This window comes from Camelina sativa, chromosome 5, assembly GCF_030686135.1.
Source record: "Camelina sativa cultivar CO46 ecotype springtype chromosome 5, ASM3068613v1".
Taxonomy (NCBI): Eukaryota; Viridiplantae; Streptophyta; class Magnoliopsida; order Brassicales; family Brassicaceae; genus Camelina; species Camelina sativa.
In genome coordinates this window covers 13697143-13720833 of record NC_141884.1, presented here as the reverse complement: position 1 = coordinate 13720833, position 23691 = coordinate 13697143, and the positions used below count along the sequence as shown (strand labels likewise).

At 36.6% G+C, this 23691-nt stretch overlaps 6 protein-coding genes, 1 non-coding gene and 1 pseudogene across 11 annotated transcripts; 7 read left to right on the top strand and 1 right to left on the bottom strand.

The window, feature by feature from the left end:
- Positions 1-363: 363 nt before the first annotated feature.
- Positions 364-2794, top strand: LOC104786792 (RHOMBOID-like protein 1). Its single transcript, XM_010512243.3, has 6 exons — positions 364-964; positions 1204-1367; positions 1504-1667; positions 1762-2021; positions 2120-2246; positions 2473-2794. The coding sequence occupies exons 1-6, from the start codon at positions 651-653 to the stop codon at positions 2593-2595; spliced, it is 1152 nt and encodes a 383-aa protein (XP_010510545.1). The 5' UTR covers positions 364-650; the 3' UTR covers positions 2596-2794.
- A 2285-nt stretch (positions 2795-5079) lies between these two features.
- Positions 5080-7923, top strand: LOC104786791 (scarecrow-like protein 33). Of its 3 annotated transcripts, XM_010512242.3 has the most exons (3): positions 5172-5295; positions 5483-5879; positions 5991-7923. In XM_010512242.3, exons 2-3 carry the CDS (start codon positions 5511-5513, stop codon positions 7644-7646), a joined length of 2025 nt encoding a protein of 674 aa, XP_010510544.1. In that variant the 5' UTR covers positions 5172-5295; positions 5483-5510; the 3' UTR covers positions 7647-7923. The 3 variants fall into 3 exon arrangements, with proteins under 3 accessions (XP_010510543.1, XP_010510544.1, XP_087306183.1); XM_010512241.3 differs by having other exon boundaries at positions 5080-5295; positions 5483-7923; XM_087450057.1 differs by having other exon boundaries at positions 5222-5879.
- Positions 7924-8388: 465 nt separating this feature from the next.
- Positions 8389-10805, top strand: LOC104786790 (scarecrow-like protein 34). 2 transcript variants are annotated; one of them, XM_010512240.2, is made up of 2 exons: positions 8389-8648; positions 8814-10805. In XM_010512240.2, the coding sequence occupies exon 2, from the start codon at positions 8856-8858 to the stop codon at positions 10698-10700; it is 1845 nt and encodes a 614-aa protein (XP_010510542.1). In that variant the 5' UTR covers positions 8389-8648; positions 8814-8855; the 3' UTR covers positions 10701-10805. The 2 variants fall into 2 exon arrangements, with proteins under 2 accessions (XP_010510542.1, XP_087306184.1); XM_087450058.1 differs by having other exon boundaries at positions 8440-8648; positions 8847-10805.
- Positions 10806-10917: 112 nt separating this feature from the next.
- Positions 10918-14135, top strand: LOC104786789 (protein WEAK CHLOROPLAST MOVEMENT UNDER BLUE LIGHT 1). Its single transcript, XM_010512239.3, has 3 exons — positions 10918-11274; positions 11633-12103; positions 12179-14135. The coding sequence occupies exons 2-3, from the start codon at positions 11639-11641 to the stop codon at positions 14033-14035; spliced, it is 2322 nt and encodes a 773-aa protein (XP_010510541.1). The 5' UTR covers positions 10918-11274; positions 11633-11638; the 3' UTR covers positions 14036-14135.
- A 266-nt stretch (positions 14136-14401) lies between these two features.
- LOC147943721 (U1 spliceosomal RNA) lies at positions 14402-14565 on the top strand. Its single transcript, XR_015558676.1, has one exon. It is a non-coding gene; the product is annotated as a U1 spliceosomal RNA (small nuclear RNA).
- Positions 14566-14774: 209 nt separating this feature from the next.
- On the top strand, positions 14775-14905 carry LOC147943720 (U4 spliceosomal RNA; annotated as a pseudogene).
- A 1962-nt stretch (positions 14906-16867) lies between these two features.
- On the top strand, positions 16868-19326 carry LOC104786788 (ubiquitin fusion degradation protein 1 C). 2 transcript variants are annotated; one of them, XM_010512237.3, is made up of 9 exons: positions 16868-17054; positions 17476-17558; positions 17642-17666; positions 17771-17803; positions 17917-18038; positions 18148-18278; positions 18353-18576; positions 18672-18907; positions 19005-19326. In XM_010512237.3, exons 2-9 carry the CDS (start codon positions 17490-17492, stop codon positions 19098-19100), a joined length of 936 nt encoding a protein of 311 aa, XP_010510539.1. In that variant the 5' UTR covers positions 16868-17054; positions 17476-17489; the 3' UTR covers positions 19101-19326. The 2 variants fall into 2 exon arrangements, with proteins under 2 accessions (XP_010510539.1, XP_010510540.1); XM_010512238.3 differs by having other exon boundaries at positions 16883-17054; positions 17479-17558.
- A 72-nt stretch (positions 19327-19398) lies between these two features.
- Positions 19399-23588, bottom strand: LOC104786787 (ATP-dependent zinc metalloprotease FTSH 3, mitochondrial). Its single transcript, XM_010512235.3, has 7 exons — positions 23174-23588; positions 22861-23083; positions 22694-22762; positions 21912-22045; positions 21308-21784; positions 20238-21230; positions 19399-20158 (listed from the first exon to the last, which is right to left on the bottom strand). The coding sequence occupies exons 1-7, from the start codon at positions 23222-23224 to the stop codon at positions 19676-19678; spliced, it is 2430 nt and encodes an 809-aa protein (XP_010510537.1). The 5' UTR covers positions 23225-23588; the 3' UTR covers positions 19399-19675.
- Between the last annotated feature and the right edge of the window lie 103 nt (positions 23589-23691).

The window sequence follows — 23691 nt, the reverse complement described above, 5'->3', positions numbered from 1 at the left end:
AATATTAATTTATTGAGTATAGAGGTTATAACTATATTATACTGAATCAGTTTTATAGATGAACATTTTTTTTTATAGAGTATTTATGATATGATGATGAGATATCTTATATAGTAAGACTATCTCTACCATTTCAAGATCTTGTCTATAATAATTATGTTTAATACTACTACTTATTACGATTATTTTAACATGTTTGACGGTTTTAGAAGCTAAGTCAAAATTTTAACGTTTGGATTCGAAGGTAAGGAACATATTTTCTGAATTTACAAGAAACAGAAAGGAATAATTTCTATTTTCAACTCTACTATACTCTATCAACCATTATACAAACTATATAATATACTAATGATACATGTGATTAACAAACAAAGCTACTGTTGCGCAATTAATATTCGAATCTTTTAACTCATGTGTGATTTAAATCAAAATTAAAAACTATATCTTATACAAAAAAAAATTAATTACATGTTTCCTAAATAATAGATAATTGTCTTAACATCCAATCTAATTAGCGTCTTCACAAGGAAATGCCTCAAAAGAGGAAAGACGATTGATTCATCTCTTCACCTTGGTCTTCTTTACAATACACAACAACAACAATGTCATTAAAAGTTTGATCCTTTTGTTTCTCTTTTAGATTTTCGTAAATGGCTCGCGATCGGCGGGAAGGTCTGGAGATTAAGGTGGTGAATCCACCGACGGCGGCGATGGGTAATAATAACGCGTCTGCGGAAACGTCTCGGAGGCAGCAGAGAGCTTCGTTCGCAGAGTTTAGGCCGTTTAAGCTTTGGTTTCCATGGCTAGTTCCAGCAATCGTGGTGGCTAACATTGCCCTTTTCGCCATTTCGATGTTTATTAACAATTGTCCTAAGAACTCGCCTAAATGCTCAGCTAGGTTTCTTGGGAGATTTGCTTTTCAGCCTATGAAAGAGAATCCTCTTCTGGGTCCTTCTTCTTTGACGTGGGTAACCTTAAAGCTCTCATCTTTATTCCAAGAAAGATTCCACATTATTTTTTACCTTGGTCGGTTCAGATTCGTGTGTTCTGAGTTTTGTAAAAGGTTCAATTTTGTGATAATAAAAGTCATTACTTTGGAGATGAGTTCAAATTTGTGACAATGCTACTCATTTCTTAGATCTTTAGAGTTTGGGGATGAGTTAAAAAAGTGTTACAATGATGTGTGTTGTTTTGTTATATCAGATTGGAGAGGATGGGGGCTTTAGATGTATCAATGGTGGTTCATAAACATCAGGTGTGGCGCTTGTTCACTTGTATATGGCTACATGCTGGGGTTTTTCATGTTCTTGCCAACATGTTGAGTCTTATCTTCATTGGTATCCGGCTTGAGCAAGAATTTGGATTTGGTATGCAACTTTATGTTTTCTCAGCCTTTTATCTTTATTAAAGGATGAATCTTTTATGAGTTTTATCTATGAGTCAAAATGTGTATGGTTGTTTGCCGAAGACTGCTCTTATTGATGATGTTCCTTTCTTCGACAGTGCGCATTGGATTGCTCTATATGATATCTGGATTTGGTGGAAGTTTGTTATCATCTCTCTTTAACCGGGCTGGTATATCTGTTGGTGCCTCTGGAGCATTATTTGGCTTGCTTGGTGCTATGCTTTCAGAGCTCCTTACTAACTGGACCATTTACGCAAATAAGGTATAGCCAAATAGAAGATTAAAAACTTCTAGTTTCTTCCCATCCATGATTGATATGTCTAAAAGGAGCTTCATTGGTTTTTCTCCATTTGCAGTTTGCAGCTCTTTTGACTCTCATCTTCATCATAGCCATTAATTTAGCAGTAGGTATTCTTCCACATGTAGACAACTTTGCCCATCTTGGAGGATTCACTTCAGGGTTTCTTCTAGGCTTTGTTTTCTTGATCCGTCCTCAGTATGGATACTTCAACCAAAGAAACAATCCTCGGGGTTATGCTCCACCGTCTGCTAAATCCAAACACAAGCCATACCAATATGTTCTCTGGATCACCTCTTTAATACTATTGATAGCTGGGTATGCTTTCTCTTTTTTTATACCGTGAATCTGACTACAATATGAAATACATATTCCAGTCTGTTCTTTAATGCATATTTTATGAAATATGGTGTCAGATATACCGTTGGACTCATAGTGCTTCTTCAAGGGACAGATTTGAACAAGTATTGTTCGTGGTGCCATTATCTCAGCTGTATTCCTACGTCGCTATGGAGTTGTAAATCTCAAAACGTCTACTGTCAGGTAAAAACTACTTATCCTCTCCACATACATATCTAGTTTTATCCTGCAGTTCTTATAGTTAATACTTATAAGAAGACACTAGTCGTTGTGTGTGACCACCAAAAACCAAGTTTTTAGACTAGATATAAACTAGACAGGCTTTGCAGAAGTGTAGAAGATAGAATAGTTGTTTTCGTTGTTGTTTTCGAGTTTATAAAACTGAGAGTGATTGTGGAATTGGTTGCAGTCGAGCCAAATTGGGCAGCAGATGAACTTGACGTGTATCGCGAATGGGAGAACGGAGATGTACAACCTCTCTGACGATAACCAGTCTCGGATTCAGCAGTTGTGTTCCCAACTATGCCGCTGATACCACTAAACGTCTAATTTTTTATACTCTGTAGAAAGTTAGGAAGAGAGAAATTTGTTCATTTAACATGATCATACACTTGTGGTTTGTGGATTCTTCTTTCTGATCATTGTTTGGTTCCACCTTCTTGATTTACTGCGTATATGTATGGACCATCGTCTCTATAATGAAAACTTAGATGAAGAGAAAGTTGAACAAAGTTTTTGTTCTTTTTTTTTTTTTTTTGACCTCGAAAGTTTTTGTTCTATAACATTATAATTCTTAATCAAGATGTTTAATTTCATCTAATTCTATTTTTATATACAATAAAAAATAATTAGCTGTATATTAAACCATTTCTATAATTGAATTCAAATAAAGTAGTAAAATAATCAGGTCAAACGATAAATGTAATTTATTAGTAAAAGCAAATTATATAATGGTAATACACTTATCATTCGCAACTTTTGAGTTTTCCACTATGGTATGAAGAAGCAAATTATATAATTAATTCAAAAGTTGAAATTGATATACCTAAATGTGTCTAATCATATTTTTAGTGTCTTATACGTACGTATATGGTTAGTGCGAATATGAAAAACTCTAGTACCATCTTACTTCTTTTAAAAAAAAAAATAACATATATGCGTGTTTAAATTTACATGATATCTCACTGAGTCACTACCACCTCACTTTTTAAATACAAGTGGATAACAGTAGAAAATATAAACAAATGTTAAAAGGTAGTCTGCCCTTTGTATGTGCGTGCACAAAGTAAAATTAAATAGTTGACCTAAAAGTAAAATTAAATAATTTATGGTAAATATTTATAAACAAAAATACAAGTTTATTTATCAAACAATAAAAAATAGTTTTTAAAAGTATGTTATGTGGTGTAATAGTTTTGGGTGTGAAGAGGGGAGTTTTAGATTTGTTGTATATGGTCATTACCTAATAGTCAAAAAATAATTTTTAAATGACTGGTTAAATGAAATAAATAAACATCAAGTTTACAAAACCATAATTATATATCTCTAACCACTGGAAAGAAGTCTCTACTTTATGTCACCGATCCAATCCTCAAATTTGTTTTAGAGTATTATATATTAAACTCTTATGTACTCTTACGTAGGTTTAACTTTAATGCCAACTTTTTATCACATCTACCGTGTTTGATTCTTTAGGTCTTTCACATTCACACCTATTTCAATGTTAGGTCGGTCGGTGGTTTCCACCCATTATATTCTTTGACTACCACAAATTTCACAAAAATTTACAGTCGTTATTTCAGTAATAATTGAGTACTCATCGTTTTTATAACGGTATCATCATCATTTTATGTTACATTTATACAGACTCCAGATTTAACACTAAGGGGATGTATTCAAACCATGATTTTGGAGAATTTGATGGGATTTAGGAAATTTAGAATTTTGATAGATTTTAGGGAAGTTCATATGATTTTTTGTAAAATTCTTTCAAATCCCACCTAAAACCATGAGATTTGGATTTCTTTATTTTTAACTAAACAAATCCTCCAGAATCCTCCAGAATCCTAAAAATTATTAAAATCCTAATCTACAAAACTGTTTTGAATAACAGTAGATTTTTAAATCATTAGTTCAATAACAAGGGATTCTAATGGATTTTAAAGTAAATTTTTAAATCATCAGTTCAATAACAGTGGATTTTAATAGACTTTTTAAAATCCATGATTGAATAACATAGAATTTGTAAATTTCACACAAATCACTTAAAATGTCAAGTTGAATACACCCCCCTAAACACTAGATTAGGATCCGTGCTATAAATTCCATTTATTTATATTATAACTTTAAAATAAAATCTAATTTATATGATTGTTTTTAAAAGTTTTTTGGATAAAACATTATGCAATAAAATCATATGCTAAATATGATAGCTTAAAAAAAACACATATTTTGTAAGTTTTATATTGTTAATTTTGTAATTTTATGTATGAGAAATGGTTATGTTTGTTGTTTGTTTTTATTTTGATTTTTGAACATGTTTGGCGAAAGTTTTTTAATATGATCTGTGCTTAGTTAAAATTTTATTTTTAACTGCACAATAAGATTTCGGAAATCACGATTAAGTGTGATAAATTGCTAAGATTTCATTTATTTTTACACCTAACCTTATATATTTGTAACAATATATGGAATATTAAAGATTTTATTTTGGAAATTGTATAAATCACCGAAATATTCTCTTTAAGAAATTTTTTTGAGATATTCTTATTTATATTCAAATAGCCCACAAATTGACCAATTAATCTATAACTTTTTTTTTTTATAACTAACTTATTTTTAATGTATAACTTATTTTGTTATCAACTTATACAAATTATATAGTCTAACAAAAAGTTATATATTTTGTTTTATTATATAGGGAACACCAAAAACTGGTTGGCACCACCATACTGCAGAATTGTATAATTTGTTACGGATTTTTATAAATTCAAAGAACGCCGAAATGGCTAAGGATGACCCGAGTGGGATTTATGATTCATATAAAGAGGACAAAGTGGTGAATTAAATAATTGAAATAAAAATTGTATCTTTCATCTACTTATTCTTCTTCTATAGTTTTTATACATAAACAAATACTTAGTCTCCACCACTTACACAGATCATTGCTTCCAACACAAACGTTTCTTCTTCCATAGCATCTGAAACATCGGCGCATCTTAATCCCAAACAGGTATGCTTTCCAAATTGTTATCCTTACTTTTCTTTTGTGATTAGATTCTATCTGTTTTCTTGTGGTTACTAATCTTGATTAGGGACAAGAAAGCAAATGATTCAACCTTTAAACACAGGGTTCTTTGTGTGTCGGAGACTAGTAAGATAATAAGGACTTTTTTGTTTTCTTGTGGAACAATTTTTAGGGTTTATTAGGGTTCTTGATTTCATCCAATGGGTTCTTACTCGGCTGGCTTCCCTGGATCTTTGGACTGGTTTGATTTTCCCGCTTTAGGAAATGGATTATATCTAAATGATCAACCTTTGTTAGATACTGGATCTGTTCCTCCTCTTCCTCCAGAGCCGCCATCATATTCTCAACAGAATCTTGCTTCTGCGGATGCTGAATTCTCTGATTCGGTTTTGAAATACATAAGCCAAGTGCTAATGGAAGAAGACATAGAAGACAAGCCTTGTATGTTTCATGATGCTTTGTCTCTTCAAGCAGCTGAGAAATCTCTCTATGAAGCTCTAGGAGAAAAGTACCCTGAAGATGATGCATCTCACCCTATGAGTATTACTACTACTAGGCCTGCTCATTTGGTTAGTAGCCCTGGTGGTTCTTCTTATACTTCAAGCATCACAACCACTTCCTCTGATTCACAATGGAGTTTTGATTGTTTGGAGAATAATAGGCCTTCTTCTTGGTTGCAGACACCGATTCCGAATAACTTTGTTTTCCAGTCCACTTCTATGAGATCTAGTCCAAGTCCACAGTCTGTTGTTGGTGGCGGTAATGCGGTTTTCGTGTCAAGTTTTAGTAATGATTTGGTTTCTAATATGTTTAACGATAAGGAAATGGAGTTACAGTTCAAGAAAGGGATGGAGGAAGCTAGTAAGTTCCTTCCTAAGAGTTCTCAGTTGGTTATAGACATTCCGGCTTTGGGATCCAAGGGGAAGGATAACTCTGTTCCTTACAGAATGACCGGGAAGAAAAGCCAGTTGCGTGAAGATGAAGATTCTGATGAAGAAAGAAGTAAGAAGCAAGCAGCTGTTTATGTTGATGAATCTGAGCTGACTGAGATGTTTAACAAGGTTCTTATATTTGGCGAGCCAATGGAACCACCCGTATGCATTCTTCAGGAGAGTTTCCAGAAGGAACCAGAGAAAGCTTCATCGGTTAGTAAGAGTCATAAAGGCGAGAAACCAGCGGCTAATGATAAAGAAACACCTGACCTAAGGACCATGTTGGTTTCTTGTGCTCAAGCTGTCTCGATTAATGATCGTAGAACTGCTGACGATCTGTTGACTCGGATAAGGCAACATTCTTCGTCTTACGGCGATGGAACAGAGAGATTGGCTCATTATTTCGCTAACAGTCTTGAAGCACGGTTGGCTGGGATAGGTACGCAGGTTTATACCGCCTTGTCTTCCAAGAAAACATCTGTTTCGGACATGTTGCAAGCTTACCAGACATACATATCTGTCTGCCCGTTCAAGAAAATCGCAATCATATTCGCTAACCACAGTATCATGCGGTTGGCTTCTACTGCCAATGCCAAAACCATCCACATCATTGATTTTGGGATATCTTATGGTTTCCAGTGGCCTTCTCTGATTCATCGACTTGCTTGGAGACGTGGTTCATCCTGTAAGCTTCGGATAACCGGTATAGAGCTGCCTCAACGTGGGTTTCGACCAGCTGAGGGAGTTATTGAGACGGGTCATCGATTGGCTAAGTATTGTCAGAAGTTTAATATTCCGTTTGAGTACAATGCGATTGCGCAGAAATGGGAAAACATCAAGTTGGAGGACTTGAAACTAAAAGAAGGCGAGTTTGTAGCTGTTAACTCGTTGTTTCGGTTTAGGAACCTTCTAGATGAGACCGTGGCAGTGCACAGCCCGAGAGATGCGGTTCTGAAGCTGATAAGGAAGATTAAACCAGACGTATTCATGCCCGCGATCCTCAGCGGATCCTACAACGCGCCTTTCTTTGTCACGAGGTTTAGAGAAGTTCTGTTTCATTACTCATCTCTGTTTGACATGTGTGACACGACCCTGACACGAGATGATCCAATGAGGGTAATGTTTGAGAAAGAGTTCTACGGGAGGGAGATCATGAACGTGGTGGCTTGCGAGGGGACAGAGAGAGTGGAGAGGCCAGAGAGTTATAAGCAGTGGCAGGCGAGGGCGATGAGAGCCGGGTTTAGACAGATTCCGCTGGACAAGGACCTGGTTCAGAAACTGAAGTTGCTGGTAGAAAATGGATACAAAACTAAAGAGTTTGATGTTGATCAAGATTGTAACTGGTTGCTTCAGGGCTGGAAAGGCAGGATTGTGTATGCTTCATCTGTTTGGGTTCCTTTGTAGAAAGTTTGTTACTTTGTTTGTCTTAAATCCCAAGTCACTGATTCTAGATAGGGTTTTGTGCTGATAGTACCTTTATCTCACACATGACATCTAGATTTGTATATTGGTAAAGGTCTAGGGTTCTTGCCTTCTTGAGGGGGTTTCTGTAACAGTATTTGGTTAGTTAAGGTTCACTTATTAGGCACAAGTGAGAGATAGTTTTCTCCACGCATGATGCCATGATGTAAAAAAATATTGTACTTGTAACATTTTAATGTATATTGATAATGTTGGATAATGGTCACTTTGGTAAAAAAGAAGAAGCTTCATGGCACTTATTTATTAGAAACATGTATGGTGCTGTTGAGTATTTGATTTAAAATCAATATGTTTAAGCGGAAAAAAAAGTGTGAATCTAATAGAAGATTTTCTTTTTCCACCAATGAATCAATATATTATTTATGAAAACTATTATATAAATGATTCTACCATGTGAAACTAAAAGAGTCGAATGGAACTTTTGCGGGAAAAAAAAAAAGGAACAACAGAATCATCGCTTTTGTGACTAAATGTTGAATGTAATTTCACCTTCAATTGTTCTTAGAATATTTTTTAAAATTAGAAAAAAATAAAAGAGTATATATGAACCATAACTATGATGAATACAAAGAAGGATATAAATGATAAGCATTAGATGGTTAAGAGTAGAATAACGATGATGACAAGTATCTAACTTATTACCAACGGAACAAACAATTGGGCCAAAGCCCTACTTTATTACAGAACATGAAAACAGAGTCAACGTAGCCGCCACCACAAAGACTTGTTGTTTTTCTTAAGTTTTTTACACCTGGGGTACGAGTCTTGCAAAGACTTGTTGTCTCTCTCTACACCACTTCTTTCTTCCCCGTAAAAGCTTTCATCCGACACAGTCCTTAACCGAAAAGCTGTCCTAAAAGCCGTAATGATCTTTTAGATCATTACTTTAAACCTCGTACATCATCAGATTTCATTCAAACCGAGGTAAGCAATGACATCAACTCCCCGTGTTCTCTCTCTTTCTCTCTCACATGTGCAGTTCAATTACTGTTGCTTAGTTTGAATTTTTAATTCTAATCTTTTGATTCAATCCTTTGACTCTCTCTCTCTCTCTCTCTCTCTCTCTCTCTGTTTCTTGTTCTTGTGTAGCGTTCTATGTGGGTTTTATTGTGTATCAATTAGGGTTTTTGAATGATGGATCCCAATTTCGATGCAAACCCTAGTTATTTAGCTGATCCAGTAGAAGAAGATCAGTATACGCTGTTGAAATACGTGAGCGAGATCCTTATGGAAGAGAGTAACGGTGATTACAAACAGTCTATGTTCTACGATTCATTAGCTTTACGCAAAACAGAGGAAATGTTGCAGCAAGTGATTACAGATTCTCAAAATCAATCCTTTAGCTCTGATTCGATCATTACCACTAATTCCAGCAGCTGTCCTGTGGGGGATGCAAGTGGAAGCATAGTTGAATCGGCTGATCTCCGGATTAGTCCAGCTGTGGTTAAGAGTATGTTTAGTGATGCAGATTCTGCTTTACAGTTTAAGAAAGGTGTTGAAGAAGCTAGTAAGTTCCTTCCCAATAGTGACCAATGGCTTATCAAACCCGAAAGGTTTGATTTGGGTTTGGATCCGTTGAGAGTTAAGAGGAATCATGAAAGGGAAGTTATTGATTTTGAGGAAGTTAGGAATAGTAAGCAGTTTGCAACTAATGTTGAAGATGGGAAGATCACAGAGCTGTTTGATAAAGTTTTGCTTCTTGACAGTGAATGCGATCCACCAACTTTGTTAGACAGCAAGATTCAAGAGATTAGGAGTAGTAACAAACAAGGAGTGAAGGGGAAGAAGGAGAAGAAGAAGAAGAAGAAGAGTCAGGTGGTTGATTTCAGAACACTTCTCACACTATGTGCACAAGCCATTTCCACAGGGGATAAAACCACGGCACTTGATTTGTTGATGCAGATAAGACAACAGTCTTCACCTATTGGTGACGCGGGACAAAGACTTGCTCATTGTTTCGCTAACGCGCTTGAGGCTCGTTTACAAGGAAGCACTGGTTCTATGATCCAGAATTATTACAATGCTATCACCACTTCCTCGTTGAAAGAAACCGCTACGGATACACTTAAAGCGTACAGAGTGTATCTCTCTTCGTCTCCGTTTGTTACCTTAATGTATTTCTTCTCCTTCAGGATGATATTAGATGCGTCGATAGATGCTAACGTTCTTCATATAGTTGATTTTGGGATTCTCTACGGGTTTCAATGGCCGATGTTTATTCAATACATATCAGGAAGAAAAGATGCACCGAAGAAACTGAGGATTACTGGTATCGAGCTACCTCAGCGTGGTTTTCGTCCGGCGGAACGTATAGAGGAAACGGGAAGGAGATTGGCTGAGTATTGTAAACGGTTCAACGTACCGTTTGAGTACAAAGCTATTGCGTCTCAACACTGGGAAAAGATCAGGATACAAGATCTTGATATACGACCAAACGAAGTCTTGGCGGTTACTGCTGGACTAAGGCTCAAGAACCTTCAAGACGAAACAGGAAGTGAAGAGAATTGTCCTAGAGACGCTGTTTTGAAGCTGATAAGGAACATGAACCCGAACGTTTTCATCCACTCGATCGTCAACGGTTCGTTCAACGCGCCGTTCTTCATCTCACGGTTCAAAGAAGCGGTTTACCATTACTCTGCTCTCTTCGACATGTTTGATTCGACGCTTCCTAGGGATAACGAAGAGAGGATTAGGTTTGAGAGGGAGTTTTATGGGAGAGAGGCTATGAATGTGATAGCATGCGAAGAAGCTGATAGGGTAGAGAGGCCGGAGACTTATAGACAGTGGCAAGTGAGAATGGTTAGAGCAGGGTTTAGGCAGAAACAAGTGAAACCTGAGCTGGTTGAGAAGTTTAGGGAAAAGCTGAAGAAATGGGGTTACCATAAAGACTTTGTGGTTGATGAAAATAGTAAATGGTTGTTACAAGGCTGGAAAGGTCGAACTCTTTATGCTTCTTCTTGTTGGGTTCCTTTGTAAAAATGATTATAGTCTTCTCTTTTTTGTTTGTTACAAAAATCATGTAATTTTAGGAATATGTCTGATATGTTTGTTAGCACATAAAAATTCTTCAATTGGCCCAAAGGTATATGCAGTTTTGGTAACTTAATTTCTTAACTTTTGTCATATATTTAATATCGAATACGTTGGGTATGACTCAAAATATGAGGCGACGACCCTCTCCATTTTTGCCAGCCTTGTTCATCTAAATCGTTCCCAGTTTGTTTTTTTTTTTTGTTATTCTTTAGGTTCAACCTCAAGTAGTTTGGTTTATCTACTTTTTATTCGTGGACCACTAATTTTCTTTATCAAAAAGTAATCAAACTAAAAAAAAAAAAAAGATCGAAACAAACAAAACCGAAAATTATGAGAGAGAGAATGACAGATGGATGAAGAAGAAAGATGAGGATGAGAGAGATATAGCCAGCTTCATGATTTGTCTCCCCGACCGATATTATCTCTTCCTAATTTCTGTCTGAATTCTTTTTTTTCTTGTTTGAAGAACTTTTCTACTAGCTCCCCCCGATCATCATCATCGACTCATCCTCCTCCTGTAAGACTTTTTCTTTCTCAGTTTTTTTTCTTTGTCGGCTTAATCGAACTGTGTGTTTCCTTAGATTCCGATGTTGTTGTAGTTCATGATTTTTCCTCACTTGGAGAAACTTTTTTTCTTTTTATCATATTAAATCCTGTAATTGGTATTTAATATACGCACGTTTCCGAATTCTTGTTATACGAATATACGATCTTGATTAGAGTATGTTTTGATTCTTGAATTTCATATTTATTCGATTAGGGTATGTTTCATATTGATCATCAAAGAAATGTGTTTATATTCAATTTTCTTGGAATTTAGTGTTTCATATTGAATTTTAAGTCATTCTGTTTTGGTCGTAATTTTCATGTTACAGAGGCGAATGGAGGACTTAAAAAATCCTACTGACAGTGGAGATATTGTTAGTGATAATGCTGCAACATTAAATCCTGATTTGGTCGAATCGGCCAGTACTCGAGAATCTAACTTACAACAATCAGTTTCAAAGGTTGATGATAATATACCACAATCTCAAACCGATAATGAAGATTCTGTTTCTGCTTCTGATGCTGCAACTGCTGCGGTGTTAACCGAAAAAGATATTTCGAGTACAACAACAACCGTAGAAGAACAAGTGTCAGAGCTAAATGAGATTGGTTTACCTAATGTAAAGACTCTGGTTGGTACGGCAACAAATGATGGGTCACCTACAACTGGGACGCCGAAAAAGGTGGACTCACATAGAGGTATAATCGATAACGCTGCACCTTTTGAATCTGTTAAAGAAGCTGTCTCCAAATTTGGTGGAATTACTGACTGGAAGTCTCACCGAATGCAAGCAGTAGAGGTAAGGATACATGTGCATTATTTCTTGTTTTGTTGCCTTTCTTGTTTCATATCTTTTTTTTTTGTGTATCTGCAGAGGCGCAAGCTTATAGAAGAAGAGCTTAAAAAGATCCATGATGAGATTCCTGAGTACAAAACACATTCAGAAACCGCCGAGGCTGCAAAACTGAAAGTTCTCAAGGAGCTAGAAAGCACAAAGAGACTCATAGAACAGTTGAAGCTTAACTTGGAAAAAGCACAAACAGAAGAACAACAAGCGAAGCAAGACTCAGAGCTTGCTAAGCTAAGGGTTGAGGAGATGGAACAAGGAATAGCTGAAGACGTCAGTGTTGCAGCTAAAGCTCAGCTTGAGGTGGCCAAGGCAAGGCATAACGGAGCCGTTACAGAGTTGTGCTCTGTCAAGGATGAGTTAGAGACTCTCCACAAGGAATATGATGCTTTGGTGCAAGACAAAGATGTGGCGGTAAAGAAAGTAGAAGAAGCAACGTTGGCTTCAAAAGAAGTTGAGAAGACTGTTGAAGAACTCACCATAGAGCTGATAGCTACAAAAGAGTCGTTGGAATCAGCACATGCTTCTCATTTAGAGGCGGAAGAACAGAGGATTGGAGCAGCCATGGCTAGAGACCAGGATACTCACCGCTGGGAGAAGGAACTTAAGCAAGCGGAAGATGAACTTCAAAAACTTAACCAACAGATACATTCTTCCAAGGACCTTAAATCAAAGCTTGACACTGCCTCAGCGCTGCTTCTTGATTTGAAGGCAGAGTTGGTTGCTTATATGGAATCCAAGCTAAAACAGGAAGCGTGTGACTCAAGCACCACAAACAGCGATCCTTCAACAGATTTACATACAGCTGTTGCCTCTGCAAAGAAGGAGCTTGAAGAAGTCAATGCCAATATCGAAAAAGCAGCTGCTGAAGTGAACTGCTTGAAACTAGCCTCCTCTTCCCTGCAGCTTGAACTGGAGAAAGAGAAGTCTGCTCTTGCCTCAATCAAACAAAGAGAAGGAATGGCTTCCATTGCAGTAGCTTCTTTAGAAGCTGAAATTGAAAGAACAAGATCGGAGATTGCTTCAGTTCAGTCAAAGGAGAAAGAAGGGAGAGACAAAATGGTGGAGCTACCAAAGCAACTTCAGCAAGCAGCAGAAGAGGCTGATGAAGCAAAGTCGCTTGCTGAAGTTGCTCGTGAGGAGCTACGAAAGGCGAAAGAAGATTCAGATCAAGCCAAAGCTGGAGCAAGTACAATGGAGAGCAGGCTATTCGCTGCTCAGAAAGAAATCGAAGCAGCTAAAGCTTCAGAGAGGCTAGCCTTAGCCGCGATCAAGGCTTTGGAAGAGAGTGAATCAACAACACTGAAAGAGAATGCTCCACAAAGCGTTACACTTTCATTAGAAGAGTACTATGAGCTCAGCAAACGCGCTCACGAGGCAGAGGAACTGGCGAATGCAAGAGTAGCAGCAGCGGTTTCAAGGATCGAGGAAGCTAAAGAAACAGAAACGAGAAGCTTGGAGAAGTTGGAAGAGGTGAACAGAGACATGGATGCGAGAAAGAAGGCTTTAAAAGAAGCAACTGAAAAGGCTGAGAAAGCTAAAGAAGGGAAGTTGGGGGTGGAACAGGAGCTCAGGAAATGGAGGGCAGAGCATGAACAGAAGAGAAAGGCTGGTGGTGATGGAGTCAACAACACTGAGAAAAGTCACCAAAGAGATAGTAGCTTTGAAGGAGGAGGAAATGAGTTGAGTAAGTTGGAGAAATCATCACCTGAGGAGGCTGCTGTTTATGCCTCTAGCCCAAGTGACTCATATGGAACAGAAGATAACGTCTCTGAAACCAATCAGTCACCACAGACTAAGTCTGGAAAGAAAAAGAAGAAGCTCTCTTTCCCCCGCTTTTTTATGTTCTTGTCTAAGAAGAAGTCACATAATTCAAACATCTAATTCGCTTTTTCTGTCTCATCTGTTGGAACTTTGATTTCAGAAACAAGTCCACTCGAACAAGTATTTGTGATGTAAATGGTGTTCTTTTTCTTTTGTTCCATTTTTTCTTGCTCAAACACTTAACAAACTTGCAGTTGCTTAAACTACATATGATCCCCAATACAGATTAATCCCCAGTAAAGGAACGTTTGTTTGATAGTATTTTCATGCACTTAAATGGGCTTAGAGAACGTATGGCCCATCCATATGTATAACATAAAAGCTCATGTCGTTTCTTATGAAAACTTATCAGTCCCACATCGGTTAGAACTGAAAGAATGATTGAAGAAGCAGAGTATAAAGCAAGATGGGGAGCGACTGAGAAAAGTACTTACCTGGACGGGGTCGACTCGTGATCAAGAAGACGAGTGGCCTAAGCTAGTGACCTCCATTGCACATAAAGGAGGGGTGCTTAGCTTAAGGTCTCCCCAAGTAGGAGAGCCTGCGTCATTATTTGTGGCAGAGGAGGCCTGCGTTCGCGCGGCCTCTACCATTCTTAGTTTATCATACTTTGTTCTTCTTTCTTTATTTGACAAACATTCTTCAATTTATGTATTCCATTATTAGGAATGTTAAGTTTTAGAAATATATTCTATTTGTTATTTTGGACACAATCCCACATCGGAAGTGTATAACTGTATATGAAGTTGGTCGGTTTTGTTTTGGTATAAAATACAGAGGCATTTAATGAAAGAAACGTATCTTTGCGCTTGGGGCAATGACGCAGCTAATGAGGTTTTAACCGAGGTGCGTCTATTGCTGGTTGAAAACTATTTCCAAACCCCCTCTTAGGTGTAAAACCTAAAAAGCTTCTGATCTGGAAGGGATCCCTTCGGCGTAAAGCCTTGCAATTTTCAGTTAAAATTCTTCATTCTCAATTCATGGCATTTTTTCTTTGTCTGAAAACTATAGAGTCATGTAAGAATTTATGGAAGGGCTCTCCTTGTTTCAATGGTCGTAGCTAGCAGCCTAGCACCAGTCAGCATCGAACCTTGTTATTCAAACGGACTCACAAAAGTGGTAGAGGCTGGAGTCATTTTTTGGTTCTTCAAACCATAAGAAACGTGGTTAGGTTTCTGGATTGGTTTGGGTTTTACTGTTTTATTGGGTGTTTAAGGAATTGGATGAATTTCAGACACTAAAAAAATATATGTATATTACTAATTCCGTTTTATAAAGAGTATCACTCTATCATTTTTTACACAAGTTATGATAAGTAACTAAATTTTATTCTATCCTTTATTAATACCCTAGATAACACTGTTTAGTTCTGGAAAAAAAAACACCATTTAATTTATTAATATTTTTAAAACAAATTTACTAGTAATATTTAATTTTGGATTTTTTAAAACACAAATTTACTTTTTTACATACAAAACCGAACCAAAAATTATTTTGGTCAATTTTGACAAAATTTTCAAAACTCAAAAAGATCAAAAACCGAACTGAACTAACCAATGGTCCACAAAAAATAAACCAAAATTTTTACTTTTTTCTTCCATCAAAACATTATTTCTCAAGAGAAATTTATTAAGAGTGCCATGAGCATTGAACATTCTTCTGGTATATGTCATTTTCATAAATTTCTTTTCCTAGAAACAAACTAAAAAAACTACAGTAGAACCTCTATAAATTAATACTCGATAAATTAATAATCTCTATAAATTAATAAATTTCTCCGGTTCCAAGTTGGGACTAGTGTAATTTTGGACATTATTCGATAATATAATAAAATAATAAATTTTTTTAAACTCCTTTGTAAATATATGGTCCCATCAATAATATAAATTAATAATTATATAAAATTATCTAAATTTATGTATATATCTACACATTAATTTTTCTTAGAGTTAATTTTTAATATTTTTACTATATAAAAATCTTTGAGTGTTATCTTCAAAACATGAATAATTGTTATTTTCATTGTAATTGATTTTATAAACATATTACTTACAAAGATTAAATCTTATTTTAATATTTTTAACCAAATTAGGAAAGTCTCTCTATAAATTAATAATTATTAATTTATCGATAAATTAAAACCTCTATAAATTAATAAAATTTCATGGTCCCGAGTTTATTAATTTATAGAGGTTTTACTGTATATTGCCCTCTAAAATCTAAACAACAATATTGATTTTTTTTTAATGACACAAAGTCTCTAAATCTAACCCCTTTCTCTCTCTCAAAAAATCTTTTTAACAAATCTTCATTTCTTTTCAACCTTCATTATTCTCTGCAACTCTCCATTTTTCATATTCCAAAAGTTTTTTTGGTGCATTTCTCCATCCAACTTCATCTAGTAAATAGACAACTTACTATATATAGTTTCTTCCATAATTAATTCCGACCAAGTTTTGCATATAATCCAATTTCACCTGCTGCGTATGATAAATCATTTCATCTGTAACATGAGATGTTCCCCTGATCGTTAGAGATGCTTCCTTCTAAAGCGGGGTTTATATTCGTAAAAACAGTCGCATCTCGTACCAAGTAATTAAATGTGACCTTTTTATTTTAAAGATAAATTTGTCTTTTTTTTTTACGTGCGGCACAAAATGAAAAATAGCATTTTCTGAAAGCCAAGATTAAAAATGGCATTTACCTAAACTCGAGTTTCAAAAGTGGCACTTTTACATAAATTCTCATTTCTCAAATTAGGTTCCTATGGAAAAAACGAAATATTACACACATATTTGGAAATTAATTCCACGTAGGATAAAACTGAGTCGACATACAGAAACCAATTAAAGAACGCCACGTTTATAATGGTTCGTTTTTACTTGATGATACGATCCCAGTTTCTTCGCCCCGTTTAAAACCTATAAAAGTGTGTGTGTGTATCCTTCTCTCCTTCTTTCTTTCTTCTTCTCTGCAAATCAAAACAAACTTTATTCAGTTTCCGATCTGCTCTCCATTGACTAGAGAAGCAGAAGCTTTATACGATCTTCAAGCTTCACTAGCCTTTTAAATCGGATCGGTACGGTACTGATGATCTGATGATCAAGCTCTAGTTAACTTTATCGTTCTTCGTCTGTTGGGTTTAAAACCATAAAGAAGTAAATTAAAAGTGTTCACGACTGTTCCGATCATCACTCTTGTTCTTGTTAAGTGGCTTAATCAATCTTTATTCATCAACTCTAGTCCACAATTTTCGGATTTAGTACGATCATCTCCTTTGATTTGTTTTTTTTCTGCGGAGATCTTTATGGAGTTGAATCTTCGAGCTGAGTTTTGTCAATTTTGAATTTCGGATTGAACTTTCGTATATGATTTTTGAAGTTTCTTTCGATGTGTTTATTTGTGCACACAAGCTTTTCGATGAATTGCCTCAATGGGTTGGTTTTGTTAAGAGATAAGTGTTTCTCTCTTCTTACTGACTTTTAGATTTTTTGTGGCAGTAGAGAGAGTAGATATGAATGGTGGAGATGCTTCTAGCTTCCAGCAGTGTTACCGTTGTTACCCAGTCACATTCATTGAAAAGGTCTCTTTGATGTATCTATCAAGCTTCTATAAGAAAGTGAAAAGCAAAAATGATTCTAATATTAGACATTTTCATAAATGCAGGCACATCTTGAGAAGGGTGACAAAAGTACATATCACTCACTATTCTCTTCCTTTAGTGGTCTCTTTAAATAGTTTCTTTAAGACCAAAGTTTCGATATTTGTTTTGACATTTGGTAATAATCTCTGCAGTTATCATGCCTCCTTCTGCTCTTGATCGTCTTGGTGAGCCTTTTCTACTCTCATTTTAGTCTTTTTCTTACTCAGTTTTTTACTTTCATTTGAGTTTTGGTGCCTTACCAATATAATCACTGGTCTGTGAATCCATATCGTTTCAGCTTCTTTGCATATTGAATACCCAATGCTGTTTCAACTGAGTAATGTTTCTCTTGATAAAACTTCACATTGCGGTGTACTGGAATTCACCGCAGACGAAGGCCTTGTTTACTTGCCGTATTGGGTATATATATATATATAGTTACTTATGTTCATCTTCTTTGTCTTTTGTTATTTCTTTCCACTAGTTTCTTAATCTGATGGTCTGTTGTTTTTGTTGGCATTACTTATAGATGATGTTAAACATGTCTCTTCAAGAGGGAGATATTTTGCAAGTTAAGAGTATCAGCTTGGTCAAAGGAACTTACATTAAGCTACAGCCTCATACTCAAGATTTCTTGGATATTTCCAACCCAAAAGCCATGTTTGTAGTTTTGAAAACTGAATATCTATCTTTTGGGTTTGAAGAATTTTCTTTCTTACATTCTTTTTTTGCAGCTTGGAGACTACGCTTAGGAGCTACTCTTGCTTAACCACCGGTGATACTATTATGGTTCCTTATAACGACAAGCAATATTTTATCAATGTGATTGCAGCAAAGCCTTCTTCAGCTGTGAGTATTATCGAAACAGATTGTGAGGTTGATTTTGCACCTCCTCTTGATTACAAAGAACCTGAGAAGCTACAAAAGTTGACTCCCTCAAATAAGCGAACTCGTGAAGGTTTCCTTTGCGTTCATTCGAAATTATCTATTGAGTTCTTTCGCGAAATAACAGCCTCAAGTTGTACTTATATGCTTTTCCTCTCTTCCTTGCAGTTGAGGAAGAGGAACCAACAAGCAAAGTTCCCAAATTCACGCCGTTCACTGGATCAGGAAAACGTTTAGATGGAAAAGCAAAGCCACAAACTGAATCAGAAGATACAAAACAACAAGAAAAGCCAACTGAGACTGGGAAAGACGATGAGAAGATGTCAGTTACCACACCACGGCAACGATCAGGGAAACTTGTCTTTGGTTCAAACAGCAAACCAGCTGCAAAAGAAACTGTGAAAGTATGTCTTTCTTCTCTGGATTTTCCATTCATGTGGTCTAATTAGTCATCCATTATAGATAACTAATCGTGTTTGTATGACTTCTAAATGTATATAGGTTGATCCAAAGAACATCGAGCAAGAGAGTACAACAAAATCAGATGAAGCTAAGTTTCAAGTGTTCACAGGAAAAAAATACTCACTCAAGGGTTAAAACAGGGTTGTTTGATCATGTCTCTACGGTTCTGCTGATGATATTTATCTGTTTAAGCATTCATACATCGTCACACCAATTTCTGGGAATAGCTTGGATTGGAACGCTACAAAGACCCTCAGGATAACATAGATTTCTCTCTGAAAGCTTAAAAGGTTATTGATATGTTTCTTTCTAATATGTTTTGAGACAGAAGAAAATGAACAAATTTCAGCAAATTTGACCAGGGATTATAGTTTTCTTCTGAATACAAAGCTTTCTCTCATTCATCGACCGAGTAGAGAGAGAGCTTGGCATGTTTTGAAAAAAACATCAAATGTATTGGAAGATGTAACAATATCATCAGTCAATTTCAATTATTACAAAACACAAATTATAAGCAGAGTAACCCAAAAAAAAAAAAAAAAAAAAAATCTTATTAGAAACAATAATTTAGAAAACAAGAAAAAAATATTCATTGCTAACAAAGTCCCTCATCACTAAAACCATTGAAGAACAAGAGAGTACTCTTCTTTTTTTGGATTGTGTTATTGCATTTCTTAATTAAATTTACAATTGTAACAGTGGCGTGTCTCTTACGTCGGAACAACCTGAGGTTCAAGCGGCGGAGGAGCTCCTTCATCCACCACAGGCTCCACTCTCGGCGTAGCGGCTGAGTCCTTCTCACTGTCCTCAAACCCTGACTTAAAACGGTCATAATTAGTCACCTCTGCCGACTTAAACGGACGTTCACCTAAAATTTTTAGAAGATCATCCTGATGCAGCACTTCTTTGTCTAGTAAAAGCTCCGCAATCTCAGCCACTTTCTCTTTGTGTTCCTCGACCAGCTCTAGTGTCCGCTCATAAGCTTTGCTCACCCAATCCCTAACTTCCTGGTCTATGATCGCACCAGTCTTGTTGCTGTAAGGTTTAGAAAAGTCGTAGCCATCGTCCCTTGGCGGAAATGAGAGCAGTCCAACCTTGTCACTGAAACCGTACACAGCTACTTGCGCGTACGTCATCTTTGTCACCTTCTCAAGATCATTCTGCGCACCCGTCGAAATTCGTCCTATCAATACCTGCGATTTGAAAAGGAACAGAAACTTAAAAAACATCTTCAACCAAACCCACACTCGTATATGTTTTCATTTATCTTACCTGCTCAGCTGCACGGCCACCAAGGGTCATACAAGTCATGTCGAAGAGTTGCTCTTTGGTCATGAGAAGGTTTTCATTTGGAACGTATTGTGCAAACCCGAGCGCTGCTGTACCACGTGGCACAATAGTCACCTTCAGCAATGGCTCTGCGTGTTCCAGGAACCACCCAGTAACCGCGTGTCCAGACTCATGATATGCAACTGTACGACGCTCCAACTTGCTTATGACCCGGTTCTTCTTCTCAAGACCACCAATAACACGATCAATAGCAGACTCAAAGTGTGCCATAGTAACAGTTGCTCCTTCATGTCTAGCAGCAATAAGAGCTGCTTCGTTACAAACATTCGCAATGTCAGCTCCAGCAAATCCAGGAGTTAGAGCAGCAAGTCTTTGAGAGTAATAAGATGGCTCATGATCGAGTTTGATTTTCTTTAAGTAAATCTGAAAAATCTGATCACGACCTTTGATATCAGGTTTATCAATGGTTATCTGACGATCAAACCGACCAGGCCGTAACAAAGCTTTATCCAAAATATCCGGTCTGTTTGTCCCAGCAAGAACCACAACTCCAGCAGTTGTACCAAAACCGTCCATTTCAACTAGCAACTGATTCAGAGTGCTTTCACGCTCATCGTTACCACCTAAGCCACCACGTCCTCTTGCTCGACCAATGGCATCAATCTCATCTATGAATATAATACTCGGTGCAGATGCTCTAGCTTCTTGGAACAAATGCCTCACCCTCGAAGGGCCAACACCAACAAACATCTCCATGAAATCTGAACCGGATATAGATAGAAACGGCACACCTGATTCCCCTGCAGTTGCTTTTGCTAAAAGAGTCTTCCCGGTTCCAGGCGGACCTACTAAAAGCGCACCTTTCGGGATTTTAGCTCCCAAATCTTCATACTTCTTTGGGTTCTTAAGGAAATGCACAAACTCCATAATTTCTTGTTTAGCCTCTTCACATCCAGCAACATCCTTAAAATATATCTGTAGAATAAAGGAGCAAGAATAAGAAAAAACTCGGTTTGTTAAGTTCCAGTAGGATCTTTTTATGAGTTTCTAACCTTATTCTTGGAATTTTTATCGGCTCTTGTTATTGTAGCCTTGCCTATATTGAAAATTCCACGACCATTCTTTCCACCGGTTCCTCCCACGCCCAATCCTCCTTGCATCCGTCTCGCACCATAGAAAAGAGTACCCAAGAGCAATAAAGTTGGTGCAAACCTCATGATCTCTTGATACCAGACCATTTCAGAGACGTATGTCACAGGAACATATTCATGAGGATCAACACCTAATGCTTCTTGAGCTTCTTCGAGTTTCTCCTCAAAAGAGTCGACACTACCGATATTGAAGTAGTACTTATACTGACCACCAGTTCTTTTAGCAGGAATACCGTTACCACTGCCTTGGATGTCAGTTGTTTGCTGGTCTTTCGGTGTGCTCCTCACATAGACTTTAGCTACTGATTTGTTTGAAACATCTATGTGGTCAACTAGACCAGGCTCGAGAAGCTTGTTTTTGAACTCCTGGAAACTAATCTGAAACAATAAAAAAAAATAGGTAGCATGGATATTATTAGTTGAAAACATATGAGCAGGGCCAGATCTACAGTTCCATTACTTCCATATCCAAGAATAACACAAAGGTTAGATTGAATATACTTGCCTGTTGTTGGTCCCCAGAGCCAAACGAGAAAGAAGAAAAGAACAAACCAAGAGCTAATAGAGGAATTAGCAAATTCTGGAACCGATTCATGAACATATCTCCCACGTTCTCACTTTCATTCTTCTCTGAACCCTCTGTATTGCAACACATAACATATCCAATTATTAGAATCCTTCAGTAGCACCAATAGGCAATAGGTCTCAAAACAAGAAGAGTATCTTCAAAAGCTAGGTTGTTATAGAAATGACTCATGCTTGTTTAATTCTATTTTAGCTAAACAAAATCCAGACAGCGGTAAAAGCGAAAACAATGGTATAAAGATGATTAAAATTTCCATATAGTCTTCGAAACAATCAATAGATCCCTAATTTCCCAACTCATTAGTACAAGGCTATGTCTCAATGGAGTAACAAAACACGTCTCAGGTCATTTCCAATGCAACATATAGAATCACTAACACTCTTGTTGATCAATCATCTTATTTGAGTAAACAGTTAGCAAATACAACTACCCCACAAACAAAACTCAGACGCCTATTCACTTTTCATAAGTTGTATTCAAATTTTGCATAAGGATACAGTTTAAGACTTTTTATCAGATAAAAGAACATAAGAACACAAAACACCAAAGAGGATAGTCTATACAAAACTCATAGCTATTTCTAAACATCCAACGCTCTCTCACAAATACTAAACTCTACGAAATGGGGAAAAAGCCAAGAAATAGACATTCCTAAATCAGGAAATAGATGATAAAAAACCTAAAGAAAACTCTGTACTCACCTTTATGATCTGATTTCTGATCACTCTTGGGTTCTTGCTTTGGATCTTTGGGAAAATAGTTTTCATAATCTGCACAAATCACCAAAATGTTACACAACAAAAACACAACTATTACACTTTTCTCAACTTATGAATTAAAAGTACGAGTTTTTTTTGGCAAAACATACTCTTCTTCTTAGGAGCTTCATCAGAGAAGAATCTACGAAGTCTTGGATTAGCAAGAACACCAATCAAATCATTGTTGACTAAACCCTTCCGAGAAGCTAACGAAGCAAAGTGTCGTCTCAAAAACCCTAATCCTTCACCTTCCACTTGATTAACCGACGCAGCCTCAAGACCTGACGGAGCAAGTAACCTTGCCGATCTAACACCACTACCGTTCAAAAACCCCTAATTTCACCAAAAGTCACAAAAACTCAGGATTAGAAAGAACACAAATTGAGAACGAATCTGGGAAGGAATCAACGAAATGAAACTGACCCTTGAACGAGAAATGGAGCGACCAAGCTTGGAGAAGAAGATCATTGTCATTTATAGGAATCACGAAGAACAAAACTGAGTTCGCATAATAGTTTGGGAACACACAAAAATTGGCGGAATCGAAGATCTGAAATACGAGGTAGAAGTGTGAAAAAATGCAAACTTTTTTTTGTTTGGGTTTTTGGAATACAGGCAAACCAAATCAAATGAGAAAGAACCGAAATCAGAAACAAGATAAGAAGGAATTAGGGTTTTTGATTGGGGGAAATAAAAAAAAAGTTTGGGTTTTTAATTTTTTATTTGTTTTAATATCTGAAGCTTATCGAGAGAAGCGAAAGGTTTTTATGAAATGTCAAGACACACAAGACAAAGACAAAGACTCTGTGTACTTGTTACTGTTTCTGTGGATTCTCTTGAACCGGTTTTGTTCTAACAGAAATTGTGCTAAACCGGTTTTTTTATGTTCGGATCTCAAAACCGATTTCCGAAGAGAAAGTTTAGAGCTTAATTGTTTACAT